The sequence below is a fragment of the Rhinolophus sinicus genome, chromosome 2 (genome assembly GCF_057876585.1).
Source record: "Rhinolophus sinicus isolate RSI-liver-muscle chromosome 2, RSI-T2T, whole genome shotgun sequence".
Taxonomy (NCBI): Eukaryota; Metazoa; Chordata; class Mammalia; order Chiroptera; family Rhinolophidae; genus Rhinolophus; species Rhinolophus sinicus.
The window spans coordinates 66,157,176-66,173,442 of record NC_142502.1 but is presented as its reverse complement, the minus strand read 5'-3'; the positions used below and the strand labels follow the sequence as shown (position 1 = coordinate 66,173,442).

The 16,267-nt window shown below is 32.9% G+C and overlaps 1 protein-coding gene across 1 annotated transcript in view; it reads right to left on the bottom strand.

The window, feature by feature from the left end:
- ME1 (malic enzyme 1) overlaps positions 1-16,267 on the bottom strand; it is a 174,817-nt gene that overhangs the window by 25,438 nt on the left and 133,112 nt on the right. Inside the window, exons 8-9 of the mRNA XM_019729541.3 lie at positions 6,543-6,640; positions 4,682-4,795 (exon numbers count right to left, since the gene is read on the bottom strand). Of these exons, the coding sequence (XP_019585100.1) occupies positions 4,682-4,795; positions 6,543-6,640 (212 nt within the window). The remainder of the gene's footprint in view (positions 1-4,681; positions 4,796-6,542; positions 6,641-16,267) is intronic.

Here is a 16,267-nt window from a genome sequence, read left to right as displayed (position 1 = left end):
AGACTTAAAGATTAAGCTCTCAGGAAGGAAATAACTGTACTGTTAAAACTGTATAAAATACCTTTACACACTATCTCTTTCCACAGGAACCATTTAACTATAAAGCAAAATAAAATAAAATAATTTAAAACAATTATTTAAAACAGAACAAAATAAAACTAAAAACAAAATTCTATAGTCTTATTCTGGGTTAGATGAAGTCAATCCTTCATATCTATTAATACCCTACTTTTTATTTTGAGTTTTCTGTCTTAGCATTGATTTGGTTTATTAGTAAATGCAAGAATGTATTTACTTAGGAATACATTAAGTCTGGATTGGTTTGTTTTGTGGCTTCTTATCCTCTCTGGAAATGCTCCAAATAATCATTGTGAAATACAAATACTAGTCATGCTGGCAATGTTCCTTTTTTATCCCTTTTTACTGCATTTATTCTCCCTCTAATTTTTATTTTGGAAGGATTTCTTTTAAACAAAATATCAGCTTGTTTACATTAAAATGTATTAATATTAGTTGGCTAAACAGATGTCAATTTTTCTTGCTATAAAATGCTAAACTAAGATATCTAAGTATTATCATAGACCAAATAATCAATTTCAATCAACCTTACTGATATTGATGAATTATTTAAAATATTGATATTTATAGCATAACTCATTCCACCATACATATGAATGAGGTAAATGATGCAAAATGCTATAGATGTGATGTTGAATATGAAAACTAAAAACAGAAAACATGTTAGAATAATACTTATCTAGTCTGATGATGATATAACTCCATAAATGAGCTAACCTTACACTTAACTTTTTAGTTTTTGGTTTTATGTCGTTAAAGAGTGAAGGAGTTTGACTAATAAAAATTTTTATTTAAAACTTTATGATATTTTTTACATATTATAAACAATTACATTGCAAGTTAATAAAATTAATAAAATTATTATTGGTTCTCAGGAGAGGTTGTAAAAGTACTAAGGATAATGCATAACAAACACAAAAATCATGTAAATTTGAAAGGAGGATTAGACCAATTTTCTGGTTATTCTAAGATTTATTAGTTCCGCAACAAAAATCAACATAATAATTTTAACTTTAAAAACATGAAAGAAAAAGTAGTTAATTGAAGCTTCATATGTTTTTTCATATTAAATAGTGCACAAGCTATTAAATACATAACAACCTTCAAAATGTAACTTAATTTACCTTGGCAAGCAGAATATGTGCAGTTCTTTATTTTGGCAAGTAAAAGACATGAAGTAAGAGTGACTGATAGGTCTAGGCAGCAATTCCACAGTTATTGCAAGTATTACAATCCATGGAATTCGAAATCTCAGTTCAGTAAGTCTATGTTAAAATTATTTGAGATGCTAAAATCTATGCTATTTTAATGAAGATTTTACATTAAAAAAGTCACTAGAAATCACAAAAGAAAGCCACAATCATAGACTTTCTTTTTGAATTCTTGAATGTATCACATTCCTAAGCACAGCATGATTTGCATAGCTTTTTCCATGGCTCCAACTATTTATATGCTGATGACCCCCAATTCTCTGTCTCCAGGAGCCCAGAACCCAAGCCTCAGTCTCATATCTCCAATGCCAACGGAACAGCTCCATCTGAGTTCTCCACCGACACCTTCAACTTGCTATGTCCAAATTCATGTCATTGTCTTTACCTTAAACTGATCTATTCTGTATTCCTTTTCTGCATTAATGGACACATCAATTATCCAAACACTCAAGGAGAGTCCTGCTAGATTCCTTCCTCTACTCGATCCTACTCCTCCTCCCTTCATATTAAATCAGTTACTACGTATGCTAATAATCCTATATCCTAAATATCTACTGAATCAAACTTCTTTCACTCACCCCCATAGTCATTGTTTTATTTCAGGAACCAATTAATTTTTATACGTATTATTGCAACAGTTTTGTAATGGAGTTTCCTTTTCTCAGTTTCACTTCATTTCAATCCATCCTCCACAATGCCATCAGAGTGACAAGAGGCAGCCCTCCTCTGCATAAGTTTCTTGAGTTGTTCATTTGCAGGATTTGGAAGCACCTTCGTCACCTGTCATCTGCTTCCTGTCAAACCTAATCGTAAATGTGTCTTATATCAAAATATTTTCTTTTGTAAATACTGTTCTTCTGCTTAGAAGGCCATTCATTAATGTATTTATTAACAAAATATTTATTGTCCATTATGTACAAGACACTATGTAGCGCTTTGAAGATATAAAGAGATGAAAGATATGATATTTGGCTTCAATCAAGATGTCGTATGAACTTGCCACTCTCCCTCCTTTATCTCAGTTTTGGAAATAAGAAGTTTAAGATGAGACTTCAGATAAACTCCTAATTCTTCCTTTCAAACTTAGCTGAAAGATACCCTGTCTCAGAACTTCCCTCAGTATTCTTATTATTCTCTTCAGTCAAATTGGAAGTATCATCTCTGTGCATCCCTGGCATCAAGGATATAGTTCTACCACATTTGCATATAGAATTGCAACTCCTGTTTGTCTGAGTTTTCCCCAGTAGGCTGAGTCTTCTGAGATCAATGGCCTTATTGTCTCTCGGAGTCTAGTACAATGCCTAACCCATAGGCGATGTCATTCAGCAAATGTTATTTCATGACCACAGTATTTGTCATGTGACCACTGTATTCAACTTTTTATAGTTATAGTGATTCTTCAAAGCAATAGCAATTTTTTTTTTCCAATATTGGAGAACAGTGTGTTTCTCCAGGGCCCATCAGCTCCAAGTAGTTGTCCTTCAATCTAATTGTGGAGGGCGCAGCTCAACTCCAAGTCCAGTTGCTATTTTCAACCTTTACTTGCAGGGGGCACAACCCACCAACCCATGTGGGAATTGAACCGGCAACCTTACTGTTGAGAACTCACACTCTAACCAACTGAGCCATCTTACCACCCAATAGCAATTTTTAAGACAAGAAATTGAAACTTTGTTTTTTTACATATTGTAAAAAAATAAATTGCAAGTTAATAAAATGATAAATATTTGGTTCTCAGAAGATGGTGTAAAAGTGCTTTCTGTCTTATTTCACTGCTGTATAGATACACATTTTCTACAAAACGTTATACACATACTTTTTCTTCATTTAAGGCAAAATCTATGTACAGTAATTTTAAAAATCAAACATTTTTCTGGCTTTAAAGGAACACAATTACTAAGGAGAATTTGGAATATACAGAAAGGCACCACATTTTTTTTAAAGTTCTAAAGTAATATGTATTTGATACATTTCCTTCTATGACTTTTATATCTAACTCACTTTTTAACAAAACAGTTATATACCGGTATAAGATGGTGTTTTCCTTTTTTCACGTATTATTATATTATGATGCTATTTATAGTTCTTTGAAAACCATTTTAAGCCTGTATATTACACTCATATGGCTGTCCCAAAATTTATTTCACAATTATGTTATTTAGGTAAGTATAACATATCATTATTATAATTAACGTATGATAAAACATATCGGTATTGTAAATAATGCTGTGATAACATCCTCACATATAAAACACTGTAGACATCTCTATATCTATAGGATAGATTCTTAGATTGGGAACTATTAGATCAGAAGCATAAAGTTTTTTTTTTTAATGCTTATATTTCTTTTTATAATCAGTTCCAGGTGAACAAAACAATGTAATAGACATTTACACCCCTCACAAAGTGATAACCTCACTCCCCCAACTATCACCCCTCTGACATTGTATATAGCCGTTATAATTCCACTGACTCTATTCCCTATGACTGTACTCCACATCCTATGACTATATATATATATATATATATATATATATATATATATATTAAATTATAGTTGGCATTCATCATCATTCAGAGAAGCATAAACTTTTAAAGGGTCTAGATACACATAAACCAGTGTTCCAGAAAGTTTGCACATATTCACATTTGTTTCTATAATAAATTCCCACAGATACTGCTTATCACTGGTTATTTTTAAAATTCATCTTCATGTGGAAAGAGGAGTTACAAGTATTTTTTTTCTAGCAGTTTAAGTTAGAGTGACTGGTGTGCACCGATAGCAGAAGTAATAATAATGCCTTACTACTGTATAGCAACATGGCTACTTACCTAGTCTTATTTCGTTCTCACAATAACCCCAGGAAGTTGGTACTGTTATGTCCATTAAAGCATTAATACTGATCCTCAAGTAAGTTCATGTTGACACAGGCCGTTTACTAAAGCCCTGCTCAGAAATTCCCATCCAAACCCTCAAGAATTTGGTGGAGAGAAAGCTAAAGGTAAAAGAAGCTATTTCATTTTTTCCCCCTTTCTTTCTAGCTAGAGTGCAATTTGACAGATAGCCCTTTCAAAAAGGAGCTATACTGAGGTGTTTCATCTGCATCATTATCAAATTGCCTCGATTGGAAACTAAACTAATTCAAGTGGACTGACAACCCATACAGTGGTAAGGAGCCTACTCACATCACACATGGATTCTATAGCTGAGCCACAGTTTTCTTCTTTATTCAGAAGAGTATCAGTATTACTGTACGACATGGTCATTTATATATAATGGCTACTCTTTCTATACAATGTTGGGGGAAGGGTAGGTGGAAATAGTAGTGTTTGTGATGGGCATCCAGAATGACATACTGATTTTTATTCTGGTTAAAATGACAAATCCTTACCTTAACTATCAATCCTTTTGAGTCAACCAACCATATCTTTTTTACAGCTTTCTCTTTTGGTAAACCTTCTTTTTCCATGGCCATAACAATCAGGTGTGCAATCCCTAAGGCAGCCTGAGAAAGAGGTTATAAAAAACACTTTTTAAAGTTTTTCCACATAATATCTTATCAAGAGTTACATTTATCCCATTTTGTCTTTGTTAATAAGGAAGTATAAAATGGCCCTGTCTACTGACCTAAAGAGCTATAGTCATTCATTTACACTGGGAGAAAAGCATTTTTGTCATATTTGGGTCAAGCTAAATGACTTATTTACTCTTCGTATTACAACAGAACCACTATTATGTGGCTTCCTATTAGCCACAGATAAACCAGTGATATCTTTGATTGCCAGTAGCTTTAATCCTATTAATACAATTAAGACTTGCTCCAACAAGAAAATATTAAATTTAAAATAATGAACTGGTCAACCTTAATTATTGGACTATATTGTTTATTGCTAGTTCAAGCCTCTCTAATTGAATTTGAAAACTGAAGCCTGGTCATTTGGATGGGAACTTGACCAATTAGGCAACAAAATGCAATGCATAAAATCTGTGTTCCTAAGCATTTACTTACTCTCAATTTGGACAAAGAAAGTGCTGTTAAATTTCTTGCAAGATTAAAGTAATGAACTTCTTTGGTATTTTATAAACTTTGTCATAATCTATGAATTTCCAAAACCTTATCAGGGACAAATGAGTGCCAGTTTTCAATCATCCAACCATGAATACTTCCACCCTACTGCGTATCAAGAACTGACCAATGCCATTCAACAAAATCCTTTGGAAATTCAATGAAATTTACTAAAATTAAGTACAGCATGTAACAATCCACAGAAATAAAAAATTCAAATTTTAATGAACTATTATTTAGCCTTGATTTTTATTTCAACATGAAAATGAATTTGTGATTTACATTCTGAATTCTTTCACGTCTATAATCTTTGTATTTAAGTTCTAGCTTCATGTATTTTGTTTTATTTTAAGAATGAGGAAAGTCAAAAACAACACAATATACACAATTTTGACTAGTGTAATATATTTATTCATAATCATATTAAATATGAAAATTTAAAGCTTCTTAAAATACAGATAGCCACAGACTATCTCTCCATTTGTCATACTGTACAATTCTAAACAGATTTTGGCAGTTTTCTCATGTGAAGCTCAACTCAGTTTACATTTTAATTTCTATACTGGGGGAGAATTATTACTGGAGTCTAGTTTTTTTCTTTCAAATGATTAACTTAAAAAAATAACAGCAAACAGCATAATATTGTCTTGCTGCCATCTCCTTCCAATAATACCAAATGTTTTGGTTCTTTTGTGTGTTATAATGCACAATGATTCTCTAATTCAAAATATTTTTTTCTTAAAAACTTGTATATAGTTATATATGTGCACATTGAATGGTGAGTCAAATTAAGAAAACTTTTGTATGTGACACTGGAGGATACTAAAAATTGGCATCAGATATAATGCTTAAATATTTATTAAAGGCTTTGATACATAAGCATACATTGGAAACATTTTTATTATTGCATGGCACCTTAAATATGATTAAAAAAAAAAACAAACCTATGGCACAATTTGATAATCTTACAAATTTAAAACTGAAAAATTTCTCTATATCTATATACTAAAATCTTACACGAAAAGTCAATGATTCAATAATTGATTTGTGAACCTTTCAATAAAACCTATAGTTACAGTAAAATCAAAATTTTAAAGAATACCTCAAACTTCAATTTAATGAATAATTAAAATGAATCCTATGTTCCCAAGTTCAGGAGAACATAAGTATTACATAAGGCAAGTACCTCTCCAGCTCCTTGGAATAGTACTGTTTGATCCGACAGTTTGTTCTTGGTTACTCGAAGCGCTGCAAGGATACCAGCCACTGCAACAGATGCTGTTCCTGAAACAAGTAATAAATATCCTTATTGGGGATTACTCCCCAAACAGATCTGCCAAATTCCAAGCCTCAAATCCTTACACACATCTTGAAATCATCATACAACAGGTTAACTGGTACAAAAAGGGAACCTGTGGTTGTCTGATCCCATGCTTGCCTTTGAGATGAAACTCTCAGGCTATATTGACAACAGTAATTCACTATATTCTGGAAACTTTTCAAAAAGAATATTCTGTGACTTAATTTGGTGATGAAATGAGTGTTTGGATTCTCATGTGGATTCTAGCTCAACCTGTTTACTAGCTGAATTAATTTAGAAAAATTATTTTGTACATCAGTTTCCTTATCTGTGAAATAGTCATACCATATGAGACAAAAGAGTCCTAACCGCCTTTAGATTCTTCCACCTAATTACTCTTGGGGCTCTGAAACCTATTACTGATCCCTTCTACAAAGAGTAGTCACATAGTAAGTGCTTGTTGATAATGGTGTTGGTGGTAATGATGTTTCTGATACATTTGGAATTTAATGTTTTAATCTAAAAAATTAACAATTAATAGCAATTGAAACCTGACGTTATTGCATTCTTTAATTAGCTTCCTACCTATGATAATCATTGGTGGATCCCAGAGGTGCTGGACAAATTAATGTATAATTTATTTAGGATAAAAACTGAGTTTTCCTCATGATCATAGAAATTTCACCAGTTCTAATTTTATTACTTTGCCATCTAAGCTTTCACAGATCATAGAGTGGTTTTATTTGCTTTGAACATAATTACATAGCTAACTTCTTTATGGTTCACGTCTGAAATAAAACTTTGCAGCTCTGGTACTACTTTCCAGCTGTGTCTATATTTCACTCCTTTAAAGTAACATTCTACCTATAATGATTCCTAGATCACTTAGCTGGGTAATAAAGCCTAACTTTAAACACCTATACTTGGATTAAAAAAAAAAAAAAAATCAAAACACAACAACATAGATTAGAATAGGTTTGATGAATGACACATGAGGAAGTGTTATTCATGCCAAGTACCAAAGACATATTAAATACTTCACCATTAGTATATTTGTTCTTTTCAATCTTTCGCTTTTTTCTTTCTTATAGAATTTTGTGATCATAAATAAGATCACAAAAAATGATAATTATAATTATTGTAGACCTGTATGTCTCTTGAATGTTTCTCTTTTAGGAACAAAATGTGGATCACAAAAATAAAATGCTTGCAATTTTGAGTCACCATTGCAAAAAATTGTAAACTGTGGTAACTTGTACATTATGCGAAGGCCACTCTTCTACAGAATATTTTAAAATGGAAGCCTGTTTAAAAATATGGCTGATCTATCTAGGAGAGATAGCATGACAGGATTAGAATCATACTTGTTTCATACATCGACAAATATTCACTAGAGCTGTTAAATAGGTGAAAATAGAATTTTTACTAGAGAAATTTTAATACAGTTCACTAAAAAACTAGTTATTCACAAATAGTACTCAACCTATCTCTATGTTTTGAAGTAAGTTGGACAGAGGTTTGGATTTGAGGGATTCTAAGCTCCCATCCAACTCTGAGATTCTATAATTTTAAGGGTCTCCATAGATTCTACCAGTACCGCAAGATTTAACCAGTTTAACTATCATTAGCATCAAAGTTGAAGTATATTTAGCAATCACTGTATTTGTATTATTGCTTTGATTTTAAAAAGAACTGTGCATTTAAGGATAGAGAGCATAAAATAAAATATTCCAAAAGTTCCTAACTATAATGTAACGGCTCATTTTTATATGCTATGCTAGGTCATTTTGCATTAAAACTCAAAATATTTTAAGTTCAGACATATTATCCCAAATAAGGCAAAGTTAGTCACTACACTGGATATCAGAGCCTTATATTTAAATGTATATTCTATATTTCCTAAGGGAATAATGAAACAAACTTCCCTTCGTGGAATTAGTAAAATCACAATGGCACTTTTAGCACTACCAGAAAGTTAACTTGAACCTGATTCTTGCACATGGCCTGGTTTGATCTCCTGGGACTACCTTGATTTAAACTTTATTATAGTCAAAGGAATAAACATGGCAATTTGATACTTCACTAAAATGTGAGTTTTTTCAATAAATTATTTCAAAATAACTTGAGACTGAAAACTAACTTTTTAGTAAATCAGACAAAGAGAGATTAATGATTATCTTTTTACTATCACTGTATTTTTAAGAGTACTTAGTACTTAAAGTACTTAACATGGTTAGTAAGATACTAAAGAGAATCAATTTTCTTAAAATTTTAGAAACTTCTATTTGTATGTGTGTATAATACAACTTTAACATTAAAAGAAGGCACCAGTTATGCTGTGCTTTTGCTAGAGTTATTAAGTGTCATTTTTATCTTTTACCAAAGAATGATCTCTACTAATGCAATAATTTGTTAAATCTGATTAGAATTACTACATATACATAGTAAAGGAGACTGATGAGTAATCAAATAATTGTAATCCTCATGTGCTACTAATAAACAGATCAGGTCCAGTACAAGGACCAGAAGCAGGGGGAGGAGGAGTCAGGGGCCAAGCCACGCAGGGTCCGTACTACCTGAGCACAGCATTGAAGGATTAATGTGAGAGGCCCAGGGTCTCAGAGAGGAGGACACATTACACAGGAAAAGCATGTGCAAAGACATGGAAGCAGGGATGACTGTTAAAAATGAGAGATTGAACATAGTTTTCCTTCCCCCAACAAACTCTACTAAAACAATAGAAAGGAGATTTTATATATATATATATATATATATATATATATATATATATATATATATATATATATATATATATATATATATCTCTATCTATCTATCTCAAGGAAATCAAGAGAAAAGGATAGCAATCAAATTTGAGAAGCTAGAAGGCAGATGGGCAAATGGCAACTGACTTAGTAGAAGTGAAAAGCTGAATTCTTGGCCAGCCATGGGGAATGCTAAGAAGCAATCAGACTGATATAGCAAAAGTCTCCAAAGGCAAAGGTGCAAAAGGCAGCAAGAACCTCTGCAAGTGGGGGTGAAGAAGAGGCAAAAAACGGGTGGCTTGTCAAAGATCTGTTAAGGAGTTAGACCCCAGATCCACTTTCCTCTCCTAGCAAGCAGTGTACCCTCCCACGTTCTGGAGGTTTAGGAAACACCTAGAAGTTTATGTTCTAGAGAGGGCCTCTGGACTGTAAGACACTAGGCAAAATTGTAAGACACCAGGAATAATGGAGTGCAAGGGTGCCATTTTAGAAAACAAGAAGATTAAATGAAAGTTTACATACTCAATATGGAGACCACCATCCTCCTCCTACTTGGCTGAAAGAATACCAGCAGAAAGCTAATATTGGAAGGGATATTGGAAAATGTTTTCTGTGCAACCTGAGAGATGTAAGAGAAAAGAACCAGGGACTGACAAGAAGGATTTCTTAAGGAATAGGCTCAAGCAAGTCACCTTATGGTCAAGAGTTAGAAAACAAGCTCCATTTGTATACCAAGCCTCCCAAAGTACATATAAATGGAGAGGGAACATTGACCATATGTAGAACTGTAGGTATTACAATGATACTGAAGCAAACACAACTTATTAGCATGTGAAGTGATATGAGGCTAGAGAAGTGTAGGGATGAGATCATGTAGGGCCTTCTACTACATATTCGAAGTAACTATATATACATATATATATATATATATATATATATATATATATATATATATTTATATATTTATATATATAATTATAATTTATTATAGGTTAACACATGGTTGCTGCATGGTTCTAAATTCAGAGAGCAGTGTGGGGAATGGATTTGAGTTTTGATGCTGGTGGTATGTAGACATATTATGGTATGTAGACATATTAGGAGGTCACTGCAATCATTGATGTATAAACCTGACACATGCAAATTCAAGACAATTTTAAGTCATAAAAAATATCTTACTATATATGCTTACTATTTTAACATACATTTATCACTTAAAAATATCTTATGACTATCGTATCAAGTCAATAGTATATTTTAAAATATTTTGTACAATTATAATATTCCATATTATACATGTGATAACTTATTTAAGCAAACCTCTAGTTTTCAATATTTAGAAGTCTTCTGATTTTTGCAATCAAAAATAACATTACAATAAATATCTTTATCTGAACAAAAATTTGTTCAAGAAGATATAAAACTGAAAACAACAGAGGAACAAGACAACCAAATGAAGAAACAAAAACTCATAGACACAGACAATAGTTTACCAGAGGGTAAGGGGGGAAGCAGGGTGTATAGAAGAGGGTAAAGGGAGTCAAATATGTGGTGATTGAAGGAGAACTGACTCTGTGTGGTGAACATACAATGTGATATATAGATGATGTATTATAGAATTGTACACCTGAAACCTATGTAACTTTACTAACAACTGTCACCCCAATAAACTTTAATTAAAAAAAACAAAGACATATAAACGGCCAACAGGTACATAAAAAGGTGCTCGATGACACTAATTAGCAGGGAAATGCAAATCAAAACCACAATGAGATATGACCTTACACCTGTTAGAATGGCTACTATCAACAAGAAAAGAAATAACAAGTGTTGGTGTGGATGTGGAGGAAAGGAAATACTTTTGTATTGTTGTTAGTGGGAATGTAAATTGGTAGAGCCACTAAGGAAAACAATATGGATGTTCCTCAAAAATTTTAAAATAGAACTACCTTATGATCCAACAATTCCACTTCTGGGTATCTAATGAAATCACTATCTCAAAAAAATATCTGACATCCCCATGCTAATTGCAGCATTATTTACAATTGCCATATGTGGAAACAATCTAAGTGTCCACCGATGGATGAATGGATAAAGAAAATGTGATATCTCATTCTCTCTCTCTCTCTCTCTCTCACACACACACACACACACACACACACACACACACACAGTGGAATATTATTCAGCCATAAAAAGAAGTAAATCCTATCTTTTGTAACAACAGGGATGAACACTGAGAGTATATGCTGAGTGAAATAAGTCAGACAGAGAAATACAAATACTGTATGATCTCACTTATATGTGGAATCTAAAACAAAAACAAAAAAAACAAACTCAGGGATTCAGAGAACAGATTGGTGGTCGCCAGAGGCAGGGTGGAAGGACTGGGAAAAAAGGGTGAAAGGAGTAAAAAAGTACAAACTTCCAGTTATAAGACAAATAGGTAAGTCTTGGGGATATAATTTACAGCATGGTGACTAAAGTTAACAATACTGTATTGTATATTTGAAAGTTTTAAGAGAATATATCTTGAAACTTCTCGTCACAAGAAAAAAATTCTAACTATATATAGTGATGGATGTTAACTAAACATACTGTGGTATTCATTTTGCAATATATCAAATCATTATGTTGTACCTAAAACCAATACAACGTCACATGTCAATTATATCTCAATTAAAAAACCAAATATTTAAAATAAATTAATAAATACCCTGTACATTTGTTTTGCCTTTACAAATACCTTTATTTGTTCAAGATAAATTTCTCAAACAAATACTTTTATTTGTTCAGGATAAATTTCTAAAAATAGAATTATTGAATCAAAGATCTGGATGTTTTTAAGATTTTTAACACATACTACCTCCCCAAGAGTTGTAGCAATTTGCATTTCCACTATCAGTGTATGATAGAGCTCATTTTCTTAAAGCATCATTATCAGTTGGGATTATAATAAAAATATTACCGGCTGGACAGAAAACAAGTCAATTTTTCATCGGCTATTTAACATGCTTTTCAAAACTTAGTGGCGTGATTAAATTTTAAAATATGTTTTCTGGCCAATGGTATTCATTCTTTTGTGAACAGTTTTACTGTGTCTGGTTTCGATCTCTTTAATTATCAAAGCATTTCGTGTAAGATTAGGCTACATTTATCTTACTTTTAAAACATTTTAACAATCAAACTAGTTTATTATGGCTAAAATTTCTATGTAAAATATTTAGAATGTCATGTTAGAGAATAGCCAGAGACACTATTGTGAGAAGAAAAAATTTCTTTTTGTAGGTGATTTTAAATGACCAGAGGATGAGACCTATTTTTTCAGTGAATTTGCTAAATTCTGATGGTCTCCAGATTACCTAAGTAAATGTCCAATTTCTTAAAAGATTTAACTTGCACATTTTTCCAGTTAAAAATAATTTATAATTAGAATACATTAAGGTCGAAATAAATTTTGAACCAAAACTCTATCAATTAAGATTATTTTAAAAATCTTAACTATAACTAATAGAGTAGAATTTTAAGTATTTTTTAAAATCAAATACTTTTCATAAAATAATATCTTTAAATAACATATCTGTTAACAAAAAAGGTTTCTCCAAGAGTCCAGTGTAAAAAAACATTTATTTACATGGTAAAGCTGTAATAGTTACATAATTATTTTCGTTGGCACCAGAATGCAACTCGTATGCCCACACTGCGGAAAGTATTACATTTGTGGGCAAAATGGTAAAAACATAAGGTTAAAAAGATAAAACAGAAACATATGGGGAAAATGTGTCACTAAGGACACTATTTTCGCACAAAATGCACAAAATGGTTTGGTCATTTCTAGTCAGAATCCTAATAATTTGCCAAAAGTTTTCTTTAGTCAGAGATTAGACCCATTTTTCTCAAATCTTTCTTTGTTGTTGGCTAAGGCAGGAATTCTCTAAAACTCTTACATGAAATAGGCTGACAATATGTGTGCAGATTATTATTTTAGGACAGATTAGTTGGCATGAAAAACTAGTTATTTAATGCCTCCATCGGTGACCCTCAGGGACTCTCCACATGCAGTAGTACTCTTGGCCGTGGCTTGGCATCAGCCTCAGATTTCCTGTGCTCCTCTCTTTAATTCTGATTAAGCTCAGGCCTTGACCTCTAAATTATTGACCTTAGTTAACAGGAATTCTGACCCTAATTCCTAATTGCTCATTTTCTGATGATCAGGATTTAGCATTCTTTTACTTAAAGTAAACTTTGATACCTATTATTTCTGCATAATGATTCAAAATTATGTACTACTGGGCTTTAACTTCTATCTGGACATTTCTGTGGGACACATAAAAATCAAAAAAGATATGGAATATTTTTAAAAGAATAGTATAGGTTTGTTCAACAGTTAAGTGGTGGCTATTTTAGAGACTACTGCAAAGTGAATGGATAAGTGACTTTGAGACACTGATCTACAAAGCCTGTTTGAAGCATCATGGACACTCTCTATCATTACGCATTAATTGTATCTTCAAGTTAGGGTTATAGCACATTAAAATTAAATTATTTTTATTTCCTTTCCAAGTTCTTCCAAACATTCATTTCTTATGGACAAATATTTAAAGAGAAATTTAATGCACAAAAGAAAAGAAAGTTGAAATTATGTATGCATCTTTGTCATAAAAATGAGACTAATGTAACAATGTAATTAACATCTCAAAGGATTTGGGGAAAAGAAAGATTTGATCAATTAGTGCGCCTTGAGATATAGATTCATTATTTTAAACACATTATATTTACATAGCTATGTCATACTAAAGAACTTAAAAATAGTGAATTTTAAAAATTATATTTATAAAGTATATTTCAGTCAATATACTTTCACAAATAATAATTTTGTATATTTTTCACAAATAATAATTTTGTCCTCAATGTAAACTCTATGAGAGAAACATTATCATCCCCATCTCACATTTAAATTTTCCTTGAATTACCTCATTTCCAATGGCATTCATCTTATTCCACTTATTCCACTTTGGCTACCTTCCTCCTAAATTTCATCTTGATGTTTACCATCACTCAGCTAATCCATCTTGGAAGTATGACACTGGAATACCACATTCATGGTCCATAATCTCCTGCCTTTCCATTTCTTTTTTAATAACCCTCATTATACCTAATATTTAACTTCATGGGAATATGTAGGTTATATGCCCAATCTCCCTGTCCTTGTATCTTCACTTCCTTCCCCCTTCACGTCCCTCCCTTCCCTGCTTATTTCTATGATGGTTACTTTAACCTTAGCTTTTATCCCACTGTCCTTTCTTTGCACAAATACAGTAAAACATCCCTAAGAGAGAAATACAACTGACCGACTCAGCCTTGCCTATTCCTAAACTCTTGCACACAAGCTGCTCGGCTTGGTGTCAGAATATATTCGTGGTACTCAACTTCAACTGAATCCTCAGCACCCAGGATTACTGAATCCTTTTGTATTTCCTAGTCAGTTGGCTCTCTAGCTCTCTACAGCAATCGTTTCAGACCTCCTTTATTCTCATCAATCTTCTGACCCTATCTCTTGTTTCAAAGAAAAAAAAATAGAGGTTATTATATAACTTTCCACCATAGATAAGATAACCAAAAGTCAGAGAGGTTAAATAAATAGATCAAAGTCCACCTAGTAAAGGGCAAAGAAAATCAGTCTGACTCCAGAGTCCATGATCTTAACATCTACATGTTATAATGTCTCACATTTCTCTCTCTCTCTCAGTTGCTGAGCTGTCATTGTACCAGGTCTTCAAGGCAAACACCTAGGCTCCATCCTGGGCTCTTTGCCTCACCCTCATCATCAACACCCAGTCATCCCTCTGATTTCCCTCTATCTTCACTGGCATTTTCCGAGAACAAGGCACCATCATCATGTATCTGAATTACAGCAACAGCTCTACACTAAACACAATGTGAGTGACCTCTCCAAAATGCAAACCTACCTTAGTCAGCCTGACTCCTTAGGTTCAACTCCCACCAATCCTTTAGACTAGAGGTTGGCAAACTCTTTCTGTAAATGGCCAGATAAGTATTTTACCGTTTGTGTCTGTCCTAGACTTAACTCTGCTGTTGAAGCAGAAAACCAATCACAAACAATACATAAACAAATGTGCATAGCTGTATTGCACTAAAACTTGACAAAAATAGACAATGAGCTGGATTTGGCCCACAGACTGTAGTTTGCCAAGCCCTGCTTCAGACATACTACATTCATTCTATCAACATTAAGTACCTTCCATGGGCCAGGCACCATGTCAACGACAAGGGATATAGTGATGAGCAAAGCAGGCATGTTCCTTGCCCTTCACAGAGCTTAAAATTTAGTGGAGAGGGAATTTTAATTTTTAAAATTACTGTATATATAAAACTGCTACCGTTAAGTGCCACCAGGGAAAATAAAGAAGGCTATGAGAGCCTGTGATAGGTGGATTTGCCCTAGACACTAGGATGCAGAAAACTTTTCTGAGGAATGTCAAGATTTAGATGCGATTTAAAGAGGAAAGGAAAGAGTCTTCTAGGAAGAGGAATCAGCATTTGGCTAGACACTGCAATAGGAGGAAGACTGGCTCATTTTTGGATCTGAAAAAGGATGTTGTGGCTGGAATGGCAAAAATAATGAGGCTGGAGAGGGAGGTAGGGATCACACCATGCATTTTGGGCCACTTTCACGATTTTCATCTTTATCCTAAGTGCAGTGGAAAGCCATTCAAGTACTCTAAGGAAGGGATGATATGACCGGATATCAGCAGAAAGAAAACTTTGGCTTGTTCGCCACTAAATCCTCAGCACCTAGTTCTGTATCTTGCAAACTATAGAGAT